The sequence below is a fragment of the Euprymna scolopes genome, chromosome 43 (assembly GCF_053919585.1).
Source record: "Euprymna scolopes isolate OS-2025 chromosome 43, ASM5391958v1, whole genome shotgun sequence".
Classification (NCBI taxonomy): Eukaryota; Metazoa; Mollusca; class Cephalopoda; order Sepiida; family Sepiolidae; genus Euprymna; species Euprymna scolopes.
The window spans coordinates 61,700,769-61,728,510 of record NC_136524.1 but is presented as its reverse complement, the minus strand read 5'-3'; the positions used below and the strand labels follow the sequence as shown (position 1 = coordinate 61,728,510).

The window sequence follows — 27,742 nt, the reverse complement described above, 5'->3', positions numbered from 1 at the left end:
ACCTCTTCCATAAACGAGATTCACTTTTGAGGATTCATTCAATTGGCAGCAATCATACCAAACTTAAGATTACAATGTCATTAAAAAAAAAAAAAAAAAAAAAATGAAGACACAAAATTCTAGACTTCAAAGTTGAGTGAGAAAAAAAAAAAAAAAAAAAGTTCTTAGAATTACACTTAAAACAAATACAAAATATCTTCATACGTTACAGAACAGTCATATTCCAAAAATCACAAAATTGATCAAGTAGTTAAAAAGATTTACGATTTAGAAAATAAAGACTTATTTTGAATACAAACAAAATCTGTAATCGAATAGAGTTGTCACTCAAATTTGAACACATAGCTGCTCCAGTCTCGCTGGTCATAAGTTTGATAATTAAAAAAACTTGATCAAATTATGCCATTTTTGGAATACGTCTGTTCCATAAAAAAAAGAAAAAAAATGTACAATGATTTTATCTATTTTTTTTTTGAAGTGGTATTCTAAGTAAGAACCAAAAATTCAGAAAAAAAAAAAAAAAAAAAAGACTGGCCAAATGCTATTACACTTGCGATAAGGTGTGAATAGTTATAATCTGACAGTAGAAAAAAAAAAAATTCAAATTTCGGGCGTACTTATTTTTTTTTTTTAATTTTATTTTCCACATCTAATATTGCAACAGAAACATAAAAATGTAAATATATGCACAAATTATATATTTTAAATTTTTATTGGAATCCTTTGAGATAAGTTGTACAGTTATTTTATTATTTTGCGGACAACAACTATGGAAGGCAGTTCTTATCTCATTGCAGTTAACCACCTGAATAAGGCCAAAGGAATAGCTGGCCAAAACATGAAATGACAACTATGAAGATGAGGATAACAGTCCGCAAATAAATAAAATAAATATATGCACAAAGGTTTGGATTTTTTTTTTTTTTTTTTTACAGATGTGACTTGTTCATAGTTTTGGCTGATGTAATGTTAGACCTTCTTCAGATTCATCCTTGACAATGTGAAGAAGTCGGAGGTTAGCTCAATGAAAACCCACATGATAACACTCAAGATGAGAATAGTAGCTTGAATAATACAAATTCAAAAATAGTACACTTTTTGTAAAGTTCTTCCAACTAACATCCAGGTGGAGTATGGATGGTTCAATTTCACTTAATTTCTAACGTGACTAAGGAATGTAAGTTGGAAGATCTTAGGAGATAAACGCTACTTTATTTGATCTAATTTGGAGGGTTGGAAGATATGAAGTTGAGAACTTGAAAATTATATTAAAAACAATATTTCTGCGAGATGGGAATATTTCTTAGTAATGACTAGAAATAAAGCTATTAAGTTTAAATGCAATACACAAAGTAAATAAAATATGGATTAAAAAAAAAAAAAAAAAAAAAAAAAATTAAAATAAAATTTTTTTTTTATATATATATATATATATATATATATATATATATATATATATATATATAGGCATTTAAATTTCTTCAGGAACACTAGAAATATTTCCAGTTTAAATTTTGAAGTAAACAAAATTCCTTGTAAAGTAATGGAATGCCCAAGAAGACAAAACTACTTAAGTTAAAATTCCTCATCATACAGCAGCCATTTACCCTAACTTTTATTCCAAAGGAGATTTTGTGTCCCTTTAAAAAAAATTTTTTTTTTAAGTTAAAAATCATCTCAGAATGACATGAATCAGATGATTTTGAATGAATCTAATTTGTCCGAGCACGCATCATTTAAAAACTTTAATTTATGAATAGGAGAGCAAGAAAAAGAGACCAGGGAGAGAAAAAGAAAAAAAAAAAAATTGGTCCAAAGTCCTATTTAATCTCAAATTATGTAGACATGAAAATATAATACAGAAATAGGGAGATTAGAAATAAAGAAAGTAAAAGGGCTAAATTTGCATCGAGCAAATCTTAAAGAATGACAGAGAAAGTTTTAAAATGGAGTTTTAATAATCCGTTTTTTAGGGGGGGGGGAGGATCATGGTTAAAAAAAATGAAAAAAGGAACAAAAATAAAATGTCCATTAATAAATGTGCTTTTGGAAGTTACTGAAAAAATTATAACCTTCATTCAAAAAAGAGAGGAAAACAAGAAGAAAAAAAAAAAAAAAAAAAAAATGGCCCCTAATTTGGAAGTTATAAGTATCTTCCAAAAGTACCAACATTTTATAACTTGTTGTGGAGAGATGGTGGCCCCTATGTGACCCCCACCCATACCAAATTACAATGGCTGCTTATGACAATGGTGACTATGTTTTTGGTAAAAGACTTATGAGGTCTTTGTTCGGAAGCAGAGAGAACAGCATTTTTGAGGGGGCTTATTAGTTGATAGACTTGCACAATCAATGTACATTTACAATCTAAGCAAGATGCAATGGACAAACACTTAACCGAGATGTCAGCTTAATAAAAAATTGAGGATTTAAAAAAAAAATAAAAATTAGAAAAAAATGTTGAGGTCTCCATTTCTAAACAATATGATGCTTGGATGCATTTGGCTTTGTTATAAGGAGTTGGTTTGGTTTGAACCAGGTTCATCACCATTGTTGGAATTGTGCACAGTTGAATTCTGGGCGACATAAACATGGTTATTTTCAAAACTTGATCCATTCTGGATGTAGGGAGGTCCCAAACCAAACAAGTGGCCTAAATATTTAGCATCATCGATATTGTCCTCAAAGAACATCTGAAAAAGAGAAAAACAGTAAAATACATATGAAAAAAAATAAACATGTAAAAAAAAAAAAAAAAATAAAAGAAAAAAAAATAATTAAGAATCTTTAAATCGGACTAAAAATAAAGTTATGACTATGTGCCTCCTACGGCAGGATATTTTCCCATTTAAGACAAAATGTGTTTTGACACTACTTTTTTTTCAACAAAAATATTGTCAAAACCAGATTGAACAATAAAATTTGCCAATCCATAAATATTAATGTCAATCTTGTCAGATTATCTTTATATGAAAAGCATATCCTAGTTTAGAGTTTTTGAAGTTAATTTTATTATAACGACTAGCAGGCTGCCCCACATTGCCCGGTCAAAATATGCTTAATATCTTTTAATTACTGCAGATTTCATTACGAAGCCTCCATTATATTTTTATTTATGGACCGTTATCCTTATCTAGTTGTTTCACGTTTCGGCCAACTATTCCTCTGGCCTTTGTCAGGTGGTAAATCAAAATGGGATAGGAATGCAAAGTCTGAAGTGTATCAATTACTGCCTTCCATAGTTGTCTCACCATGTTTTGGCCAACTTGAAACAACAACTAGGAAAACAAGTATATAAATCACTCAAAAGGATTTCAATAATAAGTGAAGCATGCATGGTCCCCGTGAGTGCACAGTGAACGAGGCATAAAAACGACCAAGTTCAGCCCCCCCCCCCTCGACAAACCTGATTAGCAGTGAAGACACCTTTTCACTGTTGAGGTCCCTAAACACCAGAAGCTTTCTACTCTTAATAGCTTCTTCCATAGAAGAGCTAGATTCCAGAATTCCGTTCCTGCTATGCAGAAGTTCAAATTTAATTATATTAGCTTTAACTTTGATTTTACATACTGCTATGAAATGGACTTAAATTGATCCATTACCCCTTTCTCAAATCAATCATCATTTCCTGTTTTGTGGTCTTCCTCAGTGAACTGAACCTGCTGCCTCAACTGTTTTTACATCTAACCCAAAAACTAGAATTCACTTTTTCAACATAGCCATACCATCGATTGCTACTGTTTTGTATACATCTGTCAGATCTAAACCCGTCTTTATGACATTACACAATTGTATTTCAAAGATGCATATATAGCTATAAAAAATTACCTCTCTCATCTTGAAAAATGCTGCTCCGGTCAATAAGCTGTCACTACCAGCCTGATGTTGTGGTCCAATTCTACAAATCTGGTTGATAAAAAAAAAAAAAAAAAAAAAAATTTTTTTTAGTGATATATCTGAAACTTTTAGGAAACCAAAAATATTTTATTAAATGGTTAATAATTTTTCTGTAACTAAGACCTTTTCCTCTTAATTTTATAAGTGATAAACCGACAGATTATGGTGGAGAAAAGTATGCACCTGACAGTTGTCTGAAATTAATGCATTTGTAGTTAATCCGAATTTTAAATAGAAACCACAATTCGTTAGCTTAATTGAAAAATTTTAGAAAATTAAAAAGGTATAAAATATTTCATACTTTTTTAATTTTCTAAATTTTAATTTTTTTAATTTTCTAAAATACCTTTTTAATTTACTGCATGGCATTTTGAACAGATCCCTTTATCCATTTAAATGATCGGATAGAAAGTCACCTAAGTTGGCTTTAAAATTCTTAGCATATCCTCATTGCATTACAAGATTAAAATTTTGAAATCTTGTAACATCCTTTTAGAAATAGAGATTAAAACATGTTTTACTACCAGGCCACTCCATAAAATACACTTAAACATTTTAATTTATGCAGATTTCGTATTTAGAGCCAATTCTTTATATCATATAATATATAGAACTAGCAATACACAAAAAATTGAAATTGCTTAAAATATTTCAATAATGGCATCCATAAAAAAAAAGAGTTTGAGAAGCTAAGAAAGAATCTTTAAATCCTATTAAAATCAAGGAAATTATGACTATTTTTGTGCCTCACACATTTGGATATTTTTCCCTCTTTAAGACCATATGCATTTTGTCACATTTTTTACACTACTTTTTCAGTAAAAATGCTATATCTTTGTTAAAACACAAGACGAAGCAATGAAATTTGCCATATAAGTGTATTTTTGTGCTAGGAATCAGAATACGCCACTGAAAATCTTCAGAAATTAATGGTTTCCAAATAAGCTGCAGTAAATGCACATTTTTTTTTCCATAGGTCCAAATGCCCTATATTTTTAAGGAGTTTGGTAGAAATTGTTTCTTAGACAATATCACATGAGTATTTGGTTGAAGTAATTAAACAACTAAGTAAGCTTAACTTTCAAAAATAAAAACGCCTAGTAGGTATAGTTAAAATTTTTTCAAAGTAAAATTGCAAACATTTGTTAATAGTGAGAGTATGTGAAAATCTTTGCTTGAGAAACTTACTTCCAGCTGTTCCGCAACTTCTTGTAATCCTCCTTTCAGATTCTTACAGCTTTTCATCAAATATTTCACATCATAAATGTTTGGAAAGTAAATAGACAGCAGCTCGAAAAAGTCCACTTCCTCAGCTGGTAGGTTACGATTAGTCAGTATTTTTAACATGTAACCAAAATCAAAGCCACTGAGAATAAAAAAAATTTTTAAATTAGAAAGATATATATTTTAATGACCAATCATTTTAGTAATTATACTTTCAGAAGTGATATTTTTTATAAAATGTTTCAGAATTTAAGACAAGGGTTAAATTGTACAATTTGGATAATGCCGACTTTTTCAATTCAGAAATCTTTGTCAAACTCTAAACTACATTGACAGTTCCTTAACACTTTAACCAGGTCATAGTTGATGGAACAAGAACAATCAATTTAGATTAAATAACGATTTCAGCTTAAGATTTCATATATAAATCACAAGAGCTTGAAAAGATGCACCTGAAAGTTGGGTTACATCGATGGAAATATGAAAATAAGCAAGAGGAGATAGTAGTCAAATTACAAATTCGGAATCCTCAGCTAAAAAATACCAAAACCTCATCTTAGTTTTATTCATAACATTCTACGCAGTCCTTGTGAAAAAAATGTTCAGTTGGGAAGTTTCAGACATACCCAGAGACTTAAGGTTACATCTGTGGAAATGCAACAATAGCCAAAATGAGGATAGGGTTAGCAAAATCCAACACTCAAAGAGTAAAGATCCTGATGAGCATAGTGAAAGCTGGGACCGATAAGATAATCGCCAGATGCCTGTACATCTTTCAGTAGAACAGTTTCTACATACAAGGTAAAAATGATTCCAGCTTGGCTGTTCAATGTCCTTCATTTGAAGGACATCCCTTGCTTATTTTTTCTGGAGCAAAATCAAAGCCAAGACCAACAAGCATTCCCACAGATTGATCTACTTTCGGAATGCTGACTTAAGGAGTATGCTGCTATAAAGGGCGTCAGAGTGTGGGACTCCTTTCATGCCACACTAACGTACTGTACTTACAATAACCCTTATCCCCGAGTGGCTTCCGGGCCTTGATAAGTGGTGACCACCTTGTAAAAAAAAAAACGCCAGTCTTAAGATGGCCATCTCCACTAGCGGTGGTTACATTGAGAAATAATGTAGTGTGTACTGTTAAATAAAACTGGCAGGTCTTTGCATATGCAACTTGTTTTTCATGTTTATATTTTGTTTTTCTAATGTTGAAGTTGGTTTGCAACACCCTTGCATATCTATGTACTATTGTATGAAAAGGAACTGCATGAGTATATCAAAGATGAAAGTCTTCATTTTACAAAGTATTTGAAAATATTCTGAAAAATTTAGTTATAAAACAATTAGATACTTTTAAATATTGAACTGGTTTAGCCATCAGTAAGCTGATATGACAAAATCAGCTAAGATTGCATAGCAGTCACACTTATTGAATGACCATTACCTTTTTAGCTAATAGCAAAGTGTAGTATCTGTTCAGATACTTTATCTTAGCTGTATATTCAAAAGAAATCCTTAGACTGATGCAGTTTTTATGTCTAAATCCACATTGATACTTTTGGGAGATTAATTTTAACCACATTAAAAACCAGTTTTGTGTCTAACCCTGCCCTCATGGGAAGGCAAGTAGATTTGTTTCAGGTCATCTGTTATGAGTGACCAAGTCTTGCCACCATTATAACCAAGTCAAATCATGTCAGCAGGGTTAGGGTTGGATTTACTGGTTTCATCAAAGCATCCTTGAGTGGCTTTCAGGTCTTGATAAGCAGCAACTCCCTTGTAAGAGAAAAGAAAATCTTACCTATGAAATGACAGCCACTTCACTTGATCTGTAAGAACCACTCCAGATGTCATGAGTAATTCTGCAAAGTCATCCACAAGAATTCCTTCGTCCTCATGTTTTTTAAAATGAATACCCGATTTTGTTAACAGATCTATAGACTCCTGTGCATACATGTCTTCACTGAAGAAATAAAATAAAAAAATAAGTTCAAAATGGAAAAAAAAAATATTTAAAGTTAGAATTTGGGGAATGTTCTTATTTATAAGCATCATTGATATATAAACATTTAAACTATTAAAATATCTTTAATAGTTAAGACCTTCCAGCAAGGGTTAGGGTTTAAAATTCATTTCTTTTACCGCAATGAACTTTATTTGCAGACTTATCCTCTTTATAGTTGTTTCACCACGTTTCAGCTAACTATTCTTCTGACCTTCAGGTGGTTTACCATCACAGGATAGGAATGCTGAATCTCAACTGTATCCCTAGTAATTATTGCATTCCATAGTTGTCTCACGGTTTGGCCAACTAATAGTTGGACCTGCTTTGGGTAGGATTGAAACCACCATCTTCAGACAATGCTTACCTGGAACCATAGAAATTCACTGCTTCTAGACACTGCACCACAGGCCCCAAAAACAAAGTATCCAGATTCAACTTTGCTCCGTGAACTCGTTAGAAATAAATTTTCCAGACTTGTGTAAAAATAGGTTTCTATATTGAGGTTCTTACACTAAGGTGCTATCATGATTGGCCCAAAACACGATTTAATGAGATAATTTAAGAATAGTGGACATGCCCAATTGCTCAGTTACATGTTTGCAGCATAAATGCCCGAACACACCAAGGATCATAAACTTGAGCAGTTTTGAGAACATGGCAATGACGTGATGACTTGCATTAATTCCAAGCCTCCAATATCAATAACTAAGTCTTATGTAATTAAGATAAACTTTCCATGTTTGAAAGAGATCAATGGCGTTCCTAGCAATCTAGGTCGTAGATAAAATGGTGATGAGGATGGCTTATCTGAGAGTTTTGAAGAGTGGAACAGATCTTTATAATCAGGATCAGATTGCATTCTTTAAATGCTAGCCCAAAAGCAGATATGATAGAAAAAGATTACATTTACTGGAATTTGTACAAAAGGTGGATACGAGTATAAGCACAGTTTCTAGTTTTGTCAGATCGGGTTAGGTTAAGTTAGGCTTTTAGTTGAAGGAAGGAGTCCATTTCTATAAGATTATGCTCACTCTTATTTTAAAGATTGCCTCCAAATTTAACTCATATTGAAACATAATTCACTCAATCCCTATATTTCTAATTTAAAACAGAAAAAACCTGCTTGTTATCAGTACTATAAAAAATAGAAAATAGTAGGCAACTAAGGGGTTTACTATTTTTTTTTGTTGCCCCTACTCTTATTCAAATGAATTTTCTATATAAAAAAAATAATGTATGTGTGTTTGTTTAATCAATAAACTTTTAAACCACTAATTACATAACACTGAAATTAACAGGAAATAGTAATCATACACTAAGGATGGTTTATGATGAGTAAAATCTTTGTTTGGATGAAGGAATAATGTGTACAGAAAAATGTCGGCAAATTGAAGTGCAAAAATGTTTGTTTCAACTTGCCAACATTTCTATTACTTTTGCACAAATTCAAATCGATCATAGTTAGAAGTTGTTTAACTGTAAATCTTAACATAGGGTTAGATTAAATGTCAGTATATACAGCTAGAATGCTAAATGTTTGTTTCGATTCTAACTGATGTTACAAGCCATATTTTTAACTTTTGAAATCAATATTACATATTCGGTATAATGTAATATTTAATTGAGAATTTGTTCTGTAATAATGCGTAATTTGAATGAATTAAAATATATTTAAGCATATTTCATGACCAGCAAAAGTAGAGCGCACACTTGATAGTAGTTACATAAATTTAAAATTGGTGATTTTAAGTAGGATTGTCTCCTGGAGTAAATGTGGTATTACCCTAACTGCAATGATTCTCGGTAAGAGTAGGAGAGACAGTTAATGACCAACAAACCCACACTTAATGACCTTGTACTTAATTTAAAATTAGGATTGTATATTTATTTTGTAAGTAAAAATACATGATTAAACCCGGATCTCCAACTTCTAACGTAGACCCCCCCCCCCACTACCATGTCTCCTTCTCGAACATCAGGGGTCTACGTTCTAACATTCCAGAGGTTGAAACCCAATTACAAGAGACTAAACCAGACATTATTTCTAAGCGAAACTGGCATTGGACAGACTATTTCCCTAGAGGAGTTTGTAATTAAAGGATACGCTAATTCAACTTCCAAATCTGACCCCCAGGATCACCATGGGCATAGAATATGTGCCTATATTAAAGACGGCTTTCCATGTAGTAGAGACATCTCCAGAGAATATCCTAACTTACCCTATATGTGCTTCTGGGTTGCACTTGCTGAAACTACTGCGTTTATATTTGTTCTATCGCCCCCACAACAGTGGAGTTACTATCTGTAAAAGCATACGAGAAAATTGACCACGTCCTATCTGCTTATCCTTCAGCTAATATTCATGTCTGGAGACCAATGTTCACTATGTGGAATGGTGAAGTCACTCAAACAAGACTGATGATGAAGAGGAGGTTCTGTTATGATTTCTCCATTGCTTATGACCTCATTCAGATTGTTCATGAACCCACCCGGGTGCCTGATACTGATGGCCAGTATGCAAGTCTCCTAGATCTTTTTCTCACAACTTGCCCCGAACAGTGTTCAGCTTCCATTCTATCTCCACTTGGGATGTTCTGATCACTGTTGTATCAGTTAAGATAAAAATGAAATGTAATGTCCTCAGATGTACCTCTCCATCGTACAGTATATCGATACTCTATAGCCGACTGGGATAGCTTCTGTACATTTATATCAGATCTACCTCTGTGTTCCAGGTTTAAAAAGGATGCGTCCTCTATAGTATCAGGCCTGATGGAATGATTAATTGTAGATCTAGACCGTTTCATACCCTTGAAAAACTTCCAGCAAAAACCTATTAGCCAGCCATAGTTTTCTTCAGAATGTACTGCTGCCATTGTGCACAGAAATCACCCTTTTCCATTGCTTTCAACATAATAGATGTAATGAGACTAAAGCTGCTTTCAGGACTGCCAGCAACTACTGCAAAAAAGTAATAAAGAACAAGAGTTGTATGCTCAGTCTGTCAAGTCCAAAGTAGCTGACCAGCGGCTTGGTTCCCACCAGTTTTGGCAAATAGCAAACAGAATCCTGAACAAAAGTGTGCTCTATCCCAACTATCATCAATGAACCTGAAAAAGCCAAACTCTTTGCCAAGAACTTTGCAGCTAATTCTACCCTTTGCAACCAAGGCCACCAACCCCCAATATTTCCTCCTGTATCAGAAAACATGCTATGTGATATACAAATATCTGTCTGTGATGTTGGCAAGCTATCAAAAACCTTGATTCCAGTAAAGTAACCGGCCCTGACGACTTCAACCAGAAGTAGTGTCCATACTTACAAAACTTTAATGTTGTTTTAAGGAGAATTACTTCCATCACCCTGGAAAATCTCATCAGTATGCCATATATTTAAGAATTTTCAGTACAGGCTAATCAGTCTCCTGTGCATCATGAGGAAGTTGCTGGAATCTGTTAGAGATGTACTCAACCATTTCAGCAAAAATAACCTTAGTGACACAATATGGTTTCTGTTCCGCTAGATCTACAGCAGATGTGATTACAGTTATATCTCATAGGATTAGCGAATCTCAACGGAGGCAACCTTTCTAGGGCAATTGTTCTTGATATATCAACCGCCTTTGATAGGGTACGGCATAAAGGTTTACTTCACAAGATCTCCAGCTATGGTATAGCTGGAAATATCTTCAATTATTAAATCATTCCTAATAGGTTCATAAGAGTAGTGGTTGATGGGCAGAAATCAGAAGCTCACAGTATTAATACTGGAGTCCCTCAGGAGTCCAACTCTCTTTATCTACATTAATAATCTTCCAAATCACATCCTTAAATCATTCGTAGCCATTTATGCTGATGACACTATGGTAGCACATCTAAGACCGTAAACAAAGTTTTCTCCAATTCTCTCTCCTCTGATCTTGAGCAAGTGGTACAATGGGGAAAGAGGTGGCTTGTTACTTTTAATGCATCTAAAACCAAGCTTTTATCTTTACATCAATGCTCTGATCCCCCATCTGGTATCAACTGAAAGGAATGGCTCTTGTCTTGGGGAGGCCTTATGTTTTAACAAGCTTCTGGGCTTGACCTTTACTCCTGATCTGAAATGGAATACGTACATTAAATCCGTTGCCAAGGCCGCTGGAAAAACGGTGGGATCCTTCTATTGATGCAGTAGATCGATCTCTGCTGATACAATTCTCTATATAAGAGCCAGGTACGTCCAAGGATGGAGTACTGTTGCCAGATCTGGGCAGGAGCTGCTAGAAAGCACTTATCCTGCCTTGATAGCGTTCAATATAGACTTCGCAACCACTTTCTCACAGAAAAGTGGTTGCGAGTTTGTCTGCTTTATCGTTATTGTCATGGCAAGTGCTCAACCGAACTCCAATCTATAGTCTCCCTTGCCAAACTTGCACAAGAAACACCTGTCTAGCAGAAACCAATTTCCCCCATTCTTTATCTGCGCTAAACCTAAATGTAGATTCCATGCCTAAACCTAAGTGTAGATTCCATGAACAAAACTTCTTTCTTAGAACTGCACGCCTATGGAATTGTCTTCCGTTTTCCTGCTTTCCAGCTGACTACAATATGATTGTCTTCAAGTAACAAATTTATCGAATTTCCACTAACGATTACTTTATTGTCCAATTGTCTGCTGTACACTCATTAACCCTTATCCTCGAGTGGCCTCTTGACCTTGATAAGTGGTGATACATTAAAAAAAAAAAAAAAAAAAAAATTCTTTGACAACTGATAATAGAAACATTTAGGAAATAGGAAAAAAAAAAGCTAGAGTAATAATTCATTTTTAAATAAAAAGCAGTTTTTTTTCCTCACAAAAAGATAAAGTTTCCTTGTATCATCTACTGATGAGGCTTGCTCCAACTCTTCGGCAATTTTTTGCCAATAGGTGTTGTGGTTAACTTTCATGGAATGGGAAGTTTCGCAGCGTAGCTGACTGAAGTCATTGGAGCATCAAGCTTCTTTTGTTTGGTTTGTAAGCTCAATTGTGCGGCCTGATATCCAATCTTTGGCGCGTTTTTTTTGTGTCGAGAGTGATGTGCTACTTTTAACATTGTTTTTGAACAATTGCTTTGACATTTGTGTCAGTCGGTTGAAGTGCTTCAAGACCATCAAAATGTTTGGATGGATTAATTTGAAAGGTGTTTTGAGTATCTTTACATTTGAGCCGGGATATATCATTTCAATAGTCAAGGAGTTTTCTGATTTGTCTTAGTTTTTGCGCGCACCATGACATGTTTGAAACCATTGGCAGTTTCTGCGCTGCGGTATGCACGACAGTCAAGTATGCTCGATGCCCAATGAGATTTGATGAGAATGTGATCAATTTGGTTCTTTGTTACACCGTCATGGAGATCCATATCACAAGATGGCATTTGGGATGTTGGAAATGGGTGCTTTAAATTGTGAGCTGATTTGTTGCCACAAAGTCAAGTAGGCGTTCTTATTTGAATAGCGATTCCACGATGGCAAACTGGCCAACGATGTGCCTCCTATTAGCATCTCTAACATTTGTGCGAACATTAAAGTTGCCTGCAACTACTACAAGATCTCGTGATGGAATTTAATCCTTTAATCTTAATTTCCTCAGACTTCAGAGAGCTGACCCACTCAGTAATCACCTCATTAGCCTCTTTCCTTGCTCAAATCTTTGGATCCTTAATCAAGCATTAGTCCATTACCAGTATGGATTTAGGCAAGCCTTTTCCGCTGCAAATATCCAAACTAATCTCCAAGCGTATATACCACGCACTAGATAAGGCAGGAGAGGCTAGAGAAGTAGCCCTAGATATATGTAAAGCTTTTGACAGGGTTTGGCACTTTGATCTCAAAAATTAAATCATATGGTATTCAACCTATGTCCACTGACAAAAGGATGCATCCCTCTACAATATTTTAATGGTAGACACTGACAAATTACAAGCCCTTGTACCACCTCAACGTAAATAAATCTCCGTCAGACAGCAAAATCCCACACCTACACAAAAATACTTTGATGTAAGAAAGCCTTCTACTCTAGTTTCTTCTCCAGAACTGCTAGACTCTGGAACTCCCTGTCAGGTTCCTGCTCCCAACTACTGACATGTAGGAAGTTTAAGTGTAATGTGTTGCTGCTCAACTCCCTACATCATATCCCTGCAACTTATGTCCCTGAAAGTTGCCTCCTATATCGAAGTGGCACTGGCCTTGTTTGGGGTGAAAATGGAATAAAAATTACTAGACTATTCATAAGAGTAGTGGTTGATTGGTAGAAATCAGAAGCTCTTAGTATTAATGCTGGAGTCCCTCAGGGGTCCATCCAATCTTTTCCTGATCTACATTAATGATCTTCCAAATCACATCCTTACATCATTCGTAGACATCTATGCTGATGGCACTATCTATGGTAGCACATCTAAGACTAAACGACCAAGTTCTGATTCTCTCTCCTCTGATCTTGAGCAAGTGGTACAATGGGGAAAGAGGTGGCTTGTTACTTTTAATGCATCTAAAACCAAGCTTTTATCTTTACATCAATGCACTGATCCCCATCTGGCATCAATTGAAATGAATGGCTCTTGTCTTGAGAGGCCTCATGTTTTGACAAGCTTCTGGGCTTGACCTTTACTCCTGATCTGAAATGTAACACGTACATTAAATCCGTTGCCAAGGCCGCTGGAAAAATGGTGGGATCCTTCTATCGATCACTGCTGATGTAATTCTCTATCTATATAAGAGTCAGGTATGTCCAAGGACGGAGTACTGTTACCAGATCTGGGCAGGAGCTGCTAGAAAGCACTTATCCTGCCTTGATTGAGTTCAAAACAGACTTCGTGGCCGTGTGTGTATGTGTGGGGGGGGGATCCTTTTCTCTTCCCTGCAACCTCTTTCTCACAGAAGAGACGTGATGAGCTCCATTCTATGCCCCCCCCCCTCACCAAACTTTCAAAAGAAACACCTGTCTAGCAGAAAACACTATCGCTAGTTTCCCCCCACTCTTTATCTGTGCCTAAACCTAAGCGTAGATTCCATAAGCAAAGCTTCTAAGAACTGCACGCCTATGCAATTGTCTTCCGTTTTTATACTTTCCAGCTGCATACAATATGGTTGCCTTCAAGTCTAATGTAAACAAGTTCTTGATGAGCCGTTCAACTTATCAAATTTACCGAATTTCCATTACTAATGATTACTATATTGTCCAATTTCTACTGTACACTCTTTAACCCTTATCCTCGAGTGGCCTTGATAAGTGGCGATGCCTATTTAAAAAAACTTAAATCCTTAGATTCGAGTATCCTTGATTGTACATCAAAACACTATAAATGCCGGTGTACCACAGAGGTTAATCCTTGGGCCTTTATTTCATAAACAACCTGAGAAAATTGCCTCCAAGATAGATATATTTGCTGATGAGACTATGCTCTAACTCAAAGGGGGAAAAAATGACCACATATCTAAGATATTGGTTAAAAACTCTAGAGGAAGATTTCCAGTCTAATGGAATAAAAGTTTATAATAAAAAAAAAAAAAATAAAAAAAAAAATTCAATGCTGCCAATACTAAAGTTACTTCCTTTAAGAATTACATGAAACCTTCAACCACTGATCAAAGTGGCTAATGAAAGTTGTTCAAACTCCTTGGCTTAACATTCACAGGCAACATGATTTAGAACAAATATATTGAGGGTATTGCCAAGGCTTCTGCAAAGAAGGTGGCTTTATCATGCTCAAAGGCTACTCACATCAGAGTCCTATATCTCTATAAAGTCACTATTCGCCCATGCATGGCATATTGTTGACACATCTGGGCTGGTGCATCTGTCGCTAGTCTCTTAGACTGGATTAAAAAAGTTGCCACCCTAATAGATCCCAGATTAATCTAATTCCAGCCTCTGCCCAATCACCCAAAATGTGGCATCTTTGCCTGTTTTACAAGTATTTTAATGAAAAAAAAATACTCAGATAAACTTGAAGCACTGTTGATGCAAATACAGGGAAGCAGCAAAATCCCACCCCTACATAGAGATCCCTAGATGCCATAAAGACTTGTACTCTTCTCTTGAACTGCTAAACTTTGGAATTCCTTCTCAGGCCTGTTTCCCTAACTGCACTGAAATGCAGAAGTTTAAGTGCAATGCAAAACAAATCTCACTACCCAACTGCCTACAGTGTCCTTGTAGATATGGTCACAAATATTAGCCCCTTATGACTAAATGGCACTGCTTTGTTTGTTGAAAAAGCCGTAATTGTAACAGTATTCACCTAGAGCATATTGAACCGCTCCAAACCAGTTTGTGTCTCACGGATCAGCAGTCTTCAGCCATTCCCAGTTTCTACAATGAACATCAAAAACATGGGTCCCAGACATGTCAGTCTTCATTGTTTAAACCCAAATTTTCAGATTATATTTATGCTTCCTCCAATCAGCAGGCACTATTAGGGCTATCAAACTATTAGGGCTATCAAGCTAGTAGGGCTATCAAGCTGCAGAATAACTCATGTCATTGAAAAACCTGGTCAAACCAACGAAGCTGTCTTTTCAGAAGAAAACGCATAGTACAGTTTGAGATTTGGCTGAAGAGATGAATGCACAGGAGGCAGTGCGTTTTAAAGACCTGCATGAAGTTCTGTGCAGGGGTAAGGCCTCAGCCATACAGCAATATTATGTGTATCAGTGCTTGTTGAGAAAATTATCACTAAGAATACGATCTACTTTGGCAACATCAGGTCACATAAAAGATGCAGATTCATAGCATTACTATCTGTACGAGCTAGCAACTTGGTCAGGTTGAACCATATTTCCTCATGAGCAAATACAGCATCTGATCATCGCTTATCCTGAGCATGATATGAAATACAACTGATATAAAGTTATTTTTTATTTATAGCTGGTAGGGTAAACCCGGGTTCATACCTTTTCAAAATATTAGTGTTTAAGTGACCATAATGAATCAGATAGGATTTGACCTTTGGATAGCCAACACAAGAATTTGTAGATACAAATTTTTATCAGTTACTGTAGTTGAAAATAAATAAAAAGTTTAATACTAACGTGAGATTAAATTTAAAGTTGAACTGCCAGGTTGAAACAGGACTAGCCGTTTGACCAAAATCATCTAAAAACGTAATTCCTACTTGGATTATTTTAAGCAGGTCCACGTTGCAGCGCAGGAGCTGATATTGATAATCAGCTGTACTTCGAAAATCTCCTAGTGGCCGAGCAACCACACCCGGAAATTCAGTGTCCTAGAAGAAAGAAAATTTAAGTTAGACAAGTACAATATTTTTTTAACACTAAAAATACTGTTCCAAATAACTTTGTATAAAATTTTTTTTTACATTTTGGAAATAAACCTTCAATCGTTTTCTGAATCTACATGCTACATCCGTAAAAAAGTTTTACTTTTATTTCTAACTAGCATGGGTACTGGGCGTAGCCCAAGTGGAAACAAAGTTGAGTTCGGACAGCTAACTTGAAAATAAAAGGATAAAAACAGGAAAATGTAATCCGATAGAAAAAGTATGTAAAAACCAGTTTAAGCAAACTCAGTCTAGAAAGATTTTTCACTATGGTGTGTTGCAATGAAAATAATTCAGCTTTAAAAAGTAATTGTTTTAAGCAAAAAAAAACTTACAAAAATGATTAAAAGAAATCACATTACATAACCCTTGAAATAAGTAAAATGTTCTTTTTTAAAACTAAAAAAATTGAAATAAATGGTTATTTAAAAATAACAACCCTGGTTAAAAAACAAAAACAAAACATGTACTCAAACGTGAAAATTAAAGCTTACAAGGCAACCTACTAATCCACTGCTCCACAACACTGGAAATTCTTTTAAACCAATTCAAAAAATACTTGACGCTCAGTTTTCCAAGTCGTTTAGATGTGGCTGAGAAAAGTTTGAGACATACACACATTTTGCCTTTTATATATTAAAAGGTTACCCAACAATGTTCAGGACCATAAATAAAATCTTCCCACACCCGTTTCACCTCTCTTCTGAAAACAATACAAGTCATTCACACCTCTTTTATATAATGGAGAATATTGGAAACAACTAAAAAATGAAAAGTTTTTACTTCAAGTAAAAACTTGAAATTCTGCAAGCATTTCATAGTTTTTGATTTTTAGCCGAACATGCAGATAACTGCCCTTTACAGAGACTTAATCATCCTATTCAGTTTAACCAAAGTTTTACGTGCTGGAAAATAATGGAACGCTTTTATATAGAAATGTAAAGAGATTCAGGACTGAATAACAAAGCTTAGGACCGAATGGATATCGATGAAGCTTTAGGTATCTCAGATGAAGACAATTTTAAAAAAATCCCTGAAAATATTTTGCATTAAAAATAAAATGATTGTGAAAATTTATTAAGATGGTGCAGCAGGATTAGATTCTCCCATTATTGCTAAACTTAAGTGTCGGAATACTTGTATCACAGAGGTATAAATTCAGTTTCCATTCAAATTATTTTAGTTTCACCCTGGTTCTTAATGAATGCCAAGTATATTTACGACTGCCCCAAAATTGTAAGTAACACGTGAAGCATACATGGTCCTGTGAGTGTACAGTGAACGAGGTAAAAAAAGACCAAGTTCAGGATTATTAGACTGTTAAGCTAAAAATAACCTATCAATGCCAAGAATGGCTTTCTAAAGAAAATTATAGCATAGTCCATGAATTACAAAAGTATCAAGAAGGTCTTCTAGAAATATTGAGTACAATTTTAATACCTCCAGACAACATAAAGCCACTATATAAAGAGCTATTAAAAAAAAAAAAAATTTTTTTTACCTGAAAGTCAAACTAGCCAAGTGTTTGATTTAGACTAAAAACAGCAATTCTTCCTCCTTGTCAGAAACATTGCTCACAGAATGAGAACTAAGACAAGGGAAGCAAAAGTTACGCAGCTAACAAAAATCTAAGGACCACTTTCTACTTTTCTGAAATACTGGCTACTTTGTTTTCAGTTTACTTACCATAGCAACATATCGATAATGTTGTACGACTTGACGGATATGCCTGAATTCATCCTCTAGATTGCTCTGCCAAACATCTCGGATGCCCCATTCTCCAGTCGGTACTACCGAAGGCATACTGGCACCATTTCTATCACTATCCAGTGTTGAATAGACGTGTTCCTTCTACGGGGGGGGAAGTAAAAAAAATTTTTTTTAAGAAAGCGTCTACCTGGAAAAATAAAATTATACAAATTATATTGCAGTTTTTAGCTTTAAGATGGTTTCTATTGAAACTTTTTTTTTTTTTAAATCAAATTATTAGTTTTTATAACCATTTGGCTCAATTCAGTTCTACAAGCTGCACAAAGGATTGACTTCTTGAAAATGAGTATTTGAGATAAGATGCTATACATAATGGCTGGTGAAATATTGAAATAATCCTAGGATTCTTAACGCAATTTGCTGTCACCAGCAAGGTGTGGTTTTTGGGCTTTTTTTTTTTACTTGAAAATAGCTTATCAAGGCCTGGAGGACACTCAAGGATAAAGGTTAATGAATATAAAGTGGTAGTGTAGTAATTGTTAATAGTGTAAATTGGGTAGAATTTGATTATGGGACGGCTCAGCAAGAACTTATGGTGCACCTGAACGATAAGTAGCCCCCACCTTAAAAATATTTATCTTTTTTTTTGACTGCTTTTGAAGATTAACGATTATTATCCGAGAAATTATGTAGATTAAGATTTTCATAAATGTTATCTTAAACTAGAATGTTAAATTTTTATAATAAGTGATTAGCCCCCTGATTCTTCCCAGGAAACAAGTACAGAAACAGGTACCCTCACTGAAATATTTAGAAAAATATTATTTCACATGGGGAAGGGAGGGTGTTTAGTAATTATTCTGCACTTTCACCTAACAATTTAAAATATTTAAAAAAATACTGCAAATCATTAAATGCTAAAGCACCTTAAAAAATTTTTTTAAACAAAGTCATAAATAATTTTTTTTAATAATAATGGGGAAGGGGAGGGGGGCAGACCGAACTTTTCTCAAAGTGAAGAGTTGCAAAAAAAAAATATGAGGGAAGAGGAGGCTGAGGGAACCAACACAAGGCTGTAAATAGGCTCTAAAAACTGAACCCCCTTCCAAATTTTTATTAATTTTTTTTTCAATTTTTATAATCTGGTAAGCTTTGTGTACAATCAATAATCTGCAGAAATAGTTGAAAGACAAAGGTAAATACTGATTTTTCAAGTGCACCCTTGTTTACCCTGGATTTAAAGGCTACCACATTGTAATCGGCAGGAAAGCAGGCCGGCGGAACGATGTTCCACAGGCGGGCAGTTCTGGGAAAGAAGCTTTGTTCATGGAATCTGCATTTAGATTTAAGCACAGATAGGAAAAATTGTTGAAAGTGGTCATAGCTTTACCTTATTTCCATTTACTAACGATTACTATATTGTCCAATTTCTACTGTACACTCTTTAACCCTTATCTTCGAGTGGCCTCTTGGCCTTGATAAGTGTTGATGCCTATATTAAAAAAAGGGGAGGGCATAGACTAGAACTCAGATAAGCACTTTCCAGGAAAATGATAGAGCAGACAGGCTTGCAATGTCTGAAAAACATCTGCAACAAATAAATGTTACCAAAGGCAAGATAAGTTACTCTTCTACCTATCTGGACAAGTTTTATAGTTTAACTTTTAATGCTTATTTAAACTGGCACTTATGGCAGCAATTAAAAGTAAAAATACAGAAAAGCCTTCGTGCTTACTCGTTACAGACACCACATTCCAAAAATGTAATTTTATTAGTTTGTTTCTTTTATTCAAGAGAATATTTTATGACTAAGTCATGTTTTCGTCTAGCAGGTGTTAGAAATTGCAGGAATTGAAATGCAAACTTTCATTGGTTCATAAGTATGGCCATGCTTTTATTACAGCTTTTCTCAGTTGAAAGGAATTTTAATCCACACACGCACGTGTAGTTAAAAGACAAAGTCAGTAGGCATATATTTTTCTTAGAGAATGGACGGGTTTTCAGCTTTCATGCATGGACTCATTAATTTAAGGGCGATTAGAGCCCTTTCTACTCCTGAAAACTATTCTAACTAAGTAGGTTTCATTCCTTGAAATAGTATCGTCTCCTTTAATAATGTTAATATTAAAATAAACATTTGGTAGAACCAACCGCCTACTGTGGGAATCATAAAAGGATCCTTTATAAAGAAACCAAACTCGCCAAACTTTCACAAGAAACACTCGTCTAGCTGTAAACACTATCAATAATTCCCCCCAACTTTTTATCTGTGCCTAAACCTAAACTCCATGAACAAAGCTTCTTTCTTAGAACTGCACGCCTGTGGAAATCGTCTTCCGTTTTCCTGCTTTCCGGCTGACTACAATATGGTTGTGTTCAAGTCTAACGTAAATAAGTTCTTGATGAGCCGTTCCATATAAGTTATCAAATTTACCAAATTGTCATTACTAATGATTACTATATTGTCCAATTTCTACTGTACACTCTTTAACCCTTATCCTTGAGTGGCCTCTTGGCCTTGATAATGTGATGCCTTTGTAAAAAAAAAAAAAAAAAAAAAAACTTTTAATCTCTACTCTGTAGAGATTTAACACTTCCTACGAAGCATCACTTACAAGACTCAGCCGAGATGCAAAACGACGCAATGATTTTGCAGCCTAGAAGAATTAGTTTTATCATACCAAGTAAGTTTGCCTTTCGTTGCCAATTTCTTCTGCCAGTTAATTCTAAATTATTACAGGTTTAATTTCTTACAAAATGAAATAAAGGGAAGACTTCTCAAAAGTTAAGTGTTAAAAAAAAATTTGTGAATCAAAGCAAAATCATTATGCTTACTACGAAAAGAAAAAAGTTGACAGGGTAGATAATTAAATTCTATTGTTTACGTCACGTAAGCAACGTAAATCAAAATGTCGGACAATTTATTATTCATCTAAACTTTATCGGAAAAAAGTTTTGTTTTTCTACCTTATTTTTCATAATCTTTGGAGATTAGGGACTGCCAAAAGTCACCACAAAATTACCCCACCCTATATGTAACACGATGTAACTTTATTATAAATTATCAGTATAACTTTTGTACCATTTAAAAGGGAAAAATAAACCAGTAATAATTTTAAATTTTTTTTCAGCGTACGAAAATGAAATTGTGAGACAAAAATGGTGTTTACATAATTGCCGCTTTAAAATAACGTTCCCATGTAGTAGTAGACGTTCCGAACGTGAAAACATACCCGTATTTAATAAATCTAGCAAAAATCAACTAATGGTCAGATTTGTGAAATTTGATACATCCATTTTAGAATGAAATTACATATAAAAATGCAGTTTTCATAAAATACAGGAGGGGAAATATTTTAGTGCGTGTCACCCCCCCCATTTTTTTTTTTTTTTTTTTTTTTTTTTTTTTTTTTCGAAAATCGAACAATATTTAAATCTATCGAAATTTCTATTAGGAAACAAGAGTTCAAATAAGTAAATATTTTTAAGATTTAAATACACATTGAACAAATTTACCTCAAAGTTTCAATTAAATTGATAAACTTATTTTTTTTAAGTAGCGTTTTTTCGAAAATATACTATAATCAGTTGAATTGCCAAGAAACAAACTTCGTAAACATTAATTTTAAGATTAAAACGATTAACATTCCCTTATTTCAAAATGTTCGGTGACATAGATTTTAATTGTTTAAATTTTTAAATATAAAGTTTTAATATAACTATGACACTTGTCAGCTATTTTATCGCCAGATTAAAACCAATTTGAAAATATTGCACAATATTAAGCATTTTGTAGCCCCCCCCCATATTTTGTCTTTACCGAACAAAATATGGAAGCCCGTAGGTAACCAAAAGAACATTCAGTAAAACCGTATTTCATATACAAATGTTTATAGTATTAATCATTAAACTATAAATCTTAAAACCTAAAATTATAACAAATTATTAATTGCAGTTTGAAGATAAACGTAAAAAAAAATCACTAAGTCGCTTCTGCTTTTCCATAATTCGTATAGTACACCCAAATCTGACGTCAAGGAAACATGCGGTGTAATAGCAGTGTCAGAAATTTCGTGAAAATAGTGAATAATTCCACCCCATCTTTCCAAGCTTATAACTCCTCGAAAAATGTAATTCAAGCCCTAATTTTTTTTTTTTTCAATTAAAGGAGCAAGGACCAAGGTTTTATTAAAAAAAACAAAAAAAAAACAAAAAACAATGTTTTTTTTTTTTTAAAAAGGTTTTAAACTTCTGACTTTACAGGTAAATTTCTAAAAAAGGGATTTTTTTTTTGTTTTAAATTTGAATATTATTTATTGACCTTTTCTCTTCAATTTGATATATAAAACTATTAAACATTATTTACTTTTTAAGAGAAACTTGAAAATGTGTGACACTTACACAAATGGGGGGGGGGCGTGAATTTAAAAAAAAAAAAAAAAACGTTTGTCTAAAATATTATATTCGGTTTATTGGAAAGAACATAAAATTTCACATTGACCCTGAAAATATCGTAATAGAATCAATAGAAAAATTGATAGATTTTTAAAGTTTAAAAATTGAAAAATATTGAGTTCGGAAAATTCATTACTGTTTTAAAAAAAAAAATATATTTCTATTACTTTTAAAACAACTGTAATAGTTTATTTTGGAAGTATAATCCATAAAGAAAATAAATAACCCACTTTTAACAGAAATTACGAGATTTTTATATTTTATTTGCAGTTTCGTGTTAGGGGTGTCAAAAATTCCTACAAAAATTCTGATACTGCTAGCGGTGCAATCTTCAATTGTTTGGCAGTCCCTATTGGATATGTTACTATTTGCGACATTATGTAGGTTATATCCCACAGGATTAGTGAATCTCTTGTGTAAAAAAAAAAAAAAAAAAAAGGTACCATTAGTTTTACTTGTAATATTTTTTCGTCATGATATAGAAGCACCAACTAAGTTGTTGATAAGCGTCATTGTAAAGCCAAAAGTTCTAGATTACCCAATTTATCTACTCGTGTAATGTAGTTGTGTTTTAGAGGTTTTGAAAATTTAATACATATCAAGTATCGTAATCATTTGTTCCAAGTAAATTTAGGTGTTAGACATCTTGGATAGGAAGTAAGATACGGACGGGACACCTTATAAAGTTCTGGTACTTTTGTACACTGAATTTTCGTAAATGTAGGCTCTGGTTTGACCAATAGCCGGCGTAAACTGCCGGAATATGCCAAGTGCTAATCAACCAATGAAAAAGCACAAGTTTAATCCGTCCAATCCTAACCCTACACTTTAAAACGTAACTAAATTGACTAATTCCCTATAACCATTCTTATGAAACCGAAATTTAATTTTAAATTACCAATCATACTTAATATTAAAAAGGCTCTAGCATATATGCCTAGCGAGCTTATATATCTACATTACAATGAGCACTGTTTTAATTGTATTAATGAATTTACTACTACATTCAAATATACTCTGCTCTTTAGACTTGTTCTAATGCCCTAAGTGTGTGCGTGTGTGTGTATATCAAAGACTAAAGCAAAGATTAAATTACTTTACCTAATTGGACAGTTTTTAGTGTTTTTATTTAATGTAAAATGTTTATTCGGTTCAAAAAATGAGTAATGTCAAAGGCTGCCAGCGAACAAGAAAAGATTGCTGCTATGGCTTTGAAGACTTTATAATCACTTCAAAATAAAATGGTTAGAAATCGCCACCAATAAATGTCACTAACATTTACTTTGGTTTTTAACACCATTTTGTTTTATTATTTTGAAGTGATTATCAAGTCTTCAAAGACATAGCAATCTTTTGTTCGCCAGCAGTCTTCAGCATTACGTTTTTCGAACAGTAAATATTTTACATTAAATAAAAACACTAAAAATTATGCAGCTAAGTAGAAAAGTATCTTTGATTTGTTATTTGTTTGACAACTTTTCAGAATCTGTATAGTAAAACAAATCTCCAGGATCGTTTAACTAGAGAAAAAAAAAATGCTAATGCACTTACTGATCAGTGCTATTTTTAATCATATTCAGTTTAATTAAAGTTTTTATTCAATTATAAGGTTAAAGTACAGAATAGGTACAAAACACCCTCCCCATGTTAAGAATGGCTTTTTAAATAACGTTATTTCAGCACGGATCAATAAGTGCACGAGTACCACTTACCAGTACCAAAGATAATCTTTTTGCTTTTTTTTACGCTTAAACGGCCTTTAAGAGTTTTTACAACCTACCCCACCCAGCGTAGTGCAAACATTTCCAACCTCCCATGTTAAGAACGGCTTCCAAGGTTGGCGTTTATTCCGAAAGCCGTTTTTAACATGAGGTTCTGAACTCCCAATTTTTGGTCGTCTGCTCGCTCGCGCTTTTTTGCTCACTTGGTATAATCCGGCGGCTTTCGCCGTTCGCCGGGCGTTGCCGAGTGAGACTCGGCAAAAAAAAAAAAAAAAAAAAAAAAAAAAAAAAAAAAAAAAAAGGGAGTTAAACTGCAGAAGTACCATAATAGTACAGTATACCTAGATAACAGCATATTTAAAACAAGGGGGTATATATTTTAATTGGAATTCACTGAGATGAGTATTTATATTAATTTTTATTTATTGCGGACTATTCTCATCTTTATTAGTTGTGGTTTCATGACGTTTCCTCCAACTGTTCCTGGCCTTCATCAGGTGGTAACCGCGACGGACAGGAATTTCTAATCTCCTAACTGCATTCTCAGCAATCACAGCCAACAACTACGGATGGCAGTGATTGCTGAGATTGCAGTTAGGAGATTCGAAGTACCTGTCCGTCACGGTTACCACCTGACAAAGGCCAGAAGAACAGTTGGCCGAAACGTCGTGAAACCACAACTAATGAGAATAATAGTCCGCAATAATATAAGGGGGGGGTAAATTTAACCGAGAAAAATATTTGTGGAACGCCAAACCAACTTTACCGTTAACAAGTCAACATCCCTACGAAAACCATAACACGTGAAAAGGATAACACCACGTGATTCGAGTTGGTGTTAATTCCCAGATGTTTATGTTGGGTTTGGAATGCTAAACTCATAACCAAAAGAATTCCGTTCGTAAATATTTATAAATAACCTGAAAGTTTACTTAAGAGCAAGTTAAATGTTTAAAACATATGGGGTAGGTAGCCAAAGAGTCAAAATTTATTTGTGACAACTTGAATTTAGACAGGTTTTCTTAAAGACAAAAGGACATTTTTCCGTAGACGTTTATTGGCATCCTGAAAGAATTTAATTTTTTCAGCAACTTAATTAAGTTTTAATGTAGAAGGCTACGACGTAAATGGCAAATATTTAATTTCATAAAATAGGGGTAAAAAAGTGGCCAAGATTTGGTACTGGTAAGTGGTGCAGTTGCAGTGCTCTTATTGATCCGCGCTGCCTGCTCAAATAACGTTATTTAGAACGCCATTCTTAACATAGGAGAGGGTGTTTTATACCTATTCTGTACTTTAGCCTTACAATTTAATATCAACTTTGGTACTAGTGAGTGCACTTATTGGTCCGTGCTGAAATGTATTTAAGCCATTCTTAATATGGGGAGGGTGTTTTGTACCTATTCTATACTTTAACCGGGTTTGTATTACTACACAAATTCTAAAAGTTAAAAAAAAAAAAAAAAAAAAAAAGATATATGTTATCAAAGGCAAGATCAGTTACTTTCTACCAAACTGGATATATTTTTCGTGTTTTTATTTAATGTAACATGTTTATTCAGCTCGAAAACCATACAATATTTACCGATGTATTGGAAAATTCAAGATGGCGTGTGACTTATCGTGTTAAGTTTGGGAAAAGGTGTTATAAATAAAAACTGGATAAAATACTGTTAGAACTCGCTCAATATATGTTACCGTGACATACGTTGACATATTCGCCGGTTTTTTTTTTATTTATAACACCTTTTCCCAAACTTACCGTGTTAAAGAGAGAGTGAGGCGCCATCTTGAATTTTCCAATACATCGGTAAACATGGTTTTTCGAGCTGAATAAACGTTATATTGAATAAAAACAAGAAAAATATCCAGTTAGGTAGAAAAGTAACTTATCTTGCCTTTGATAACATTTGTTATGACAACTTTTTGGAATCTATGTGTACAGTAATACAATTACAATTGTATTAAAAAAAAAAAAAAAAAAAACTTTAATTAAAGTTGGAAAATAGCGCGGATCAGTAAGTACACTAGCACCCAACTTTTAATTAAAGAAAATACTATTTAAAAAAATAGCGCGGATCAATAAGTGCCTTTGCCTTTCATGGTCCACGAGGGCAGAGTTAATGCGAGGGAAACAGGGGCATTTTTTTTTTTACGACCTGCCCTAACATAGTATAAAAACCCCCAAATAAAGCTTTCGGAATACCCCCCCCAACCTCATGTTAAGAACGGCTTTCGAGGTTGGTGTTTATTCCGAAAGCCGTTCTGAACATGGGGAGGTTGAGGTGTTTAAAATACGCTGGGGCCCGGTGTAAAAATTTGCCGAAGCAGGCCCCCGAAAAGTCTTGGCGTTAAGACAAAAATTGCCATATAGAAAGATACCTTTCACTTATCTAGTTAAAAAGTCTGTATCATTCAAAGTTCCCAAGCGAATCAATTTGAGATTGATTTTGAAGTTTTTAAACTGCCGATTCGAAATCAGTCTAATAAAGTTGATAAAAGAAAAAAAAAAAAAAAAAAAGTTTAAAAATAAAGTTTTCAAAGACAATTTTAAGACATACGTGTACAAAAGACCCCCCCCCCTCACAAAAAAATAAAACAAAACAATTAAAAATTAAGTTTTGGAACTATTTCATGAACAATTTGGAAGAGGTGATAAGACAAAGAATTGCAAGCTTAAACTTAAGCAATATAAACTTTCAATTATAAATTCAAAGCCGAGCTGATAACAGTTTTAGGTAATTTCAGGCAAGAAAAAAAAAAAAAAGCGCGGCTCTTACAAATATAAAGAGACTTAAATCTAAAACGAAAAAAAAAAAAAAAAAAAAAAGTTACTTACCGAATATTTAAGCTTAGTTTCGTCAATTATATTTATGCGCGTGTTATAGTTTTATGATATACGAGTTAATTACGAACTTAAACCATTACATTCGAACAACTTTTTCTTCGTCGTTTGCCACTTAAAAAAAAATAAAAAAATTACGAATTCGAATGAGTCTAACAATTTTTAAAATTGGTTCTTTGGTATAGGTCTACTTATATGTAAATTCACACTTCTGGTTGCAAATGTCAGAAATAAGAAATAATCGACTTATAAAACGATTCCGCTCTTTTTCTCTAATTCAGTAGTAAAAATAAAACATTGGCAATAATAAAGGGTGAATATGAACGTGTCTATGTATCGACAAATACGTCGGTGTAGCTGTCTCAAGAGAGTATAGAAGATAAGTGATCTGGAGGCCAAAAAAAATTATGTTTGAACTTTAGAGCGGGCAACAAAATAACAAGGAATGATAAATTAAAAAAAAAATTCAAACGGTCGTACCTGGAGAGTATCCTACATAGTTTTATAGAAAAATTTATTTGGCGCATGCGTTGTATGTGCGTGTCGAACTTCCGGTCGACTCTTTACTAGTTCCGGCTTTCTTC

At 33.8% G+C, this 27,742-nt stretch overlaps 1 protein-coding gene across 4 annotated transcripts; it reads right to left on the bottom strand.

Moving 5' to 3' along the window:
- Nucleotides 1-1,476: 1,476 nt before the first annotated feature.
- On the bottom strand, nucleotides 1,477-27,742 carry LOC145268364 (CCR4-NOT transcription complex subunit 7-like). 4 transcript variants are annotated; one of them, XM_080123904.1, is made up of 7 exons: nucleotides 27,639-27,742; nucleotides 18,114-18,324; nucleotides 16,180-16,373; nucleotides 6,923-7,084; nucleotides 5,086-5,263; nucleotides 3,829-3,906; nucleotides 1,477-2,693 (listed from the first exon to the last, which is right to left on the bottom strand). In XM_080123904.1, exons 2-7 carry the CDS (start codon nucleotides 18,228-18,230, stop codon nucleotides 2,511-2,513), a joined length of 912 nt encoding a protein of 303 aa, XP_079980030.1. In that variant the 5' UTR covers nucleotides 18,231-18,324; nucleotides 27,639-27,742; the 3' UTR covers nucleotides 1,477-2,510. The 4 variants fall into 4 exon arrangements, with proteins under 4 accessions (XP_079980030.1, XP_079980032.1, XP_079980033.1 ...); XM_080123906.1 differs by lacking the exon at nucleotides 27,639-27,742 and adding an exon at nucleotides 27,153-27,636; XM_080123907.1 differs by having other exon boundaries at nucleotides 1,937-2,693; nucleotides 18,114-18,278; nucleotides 27,639-27,723.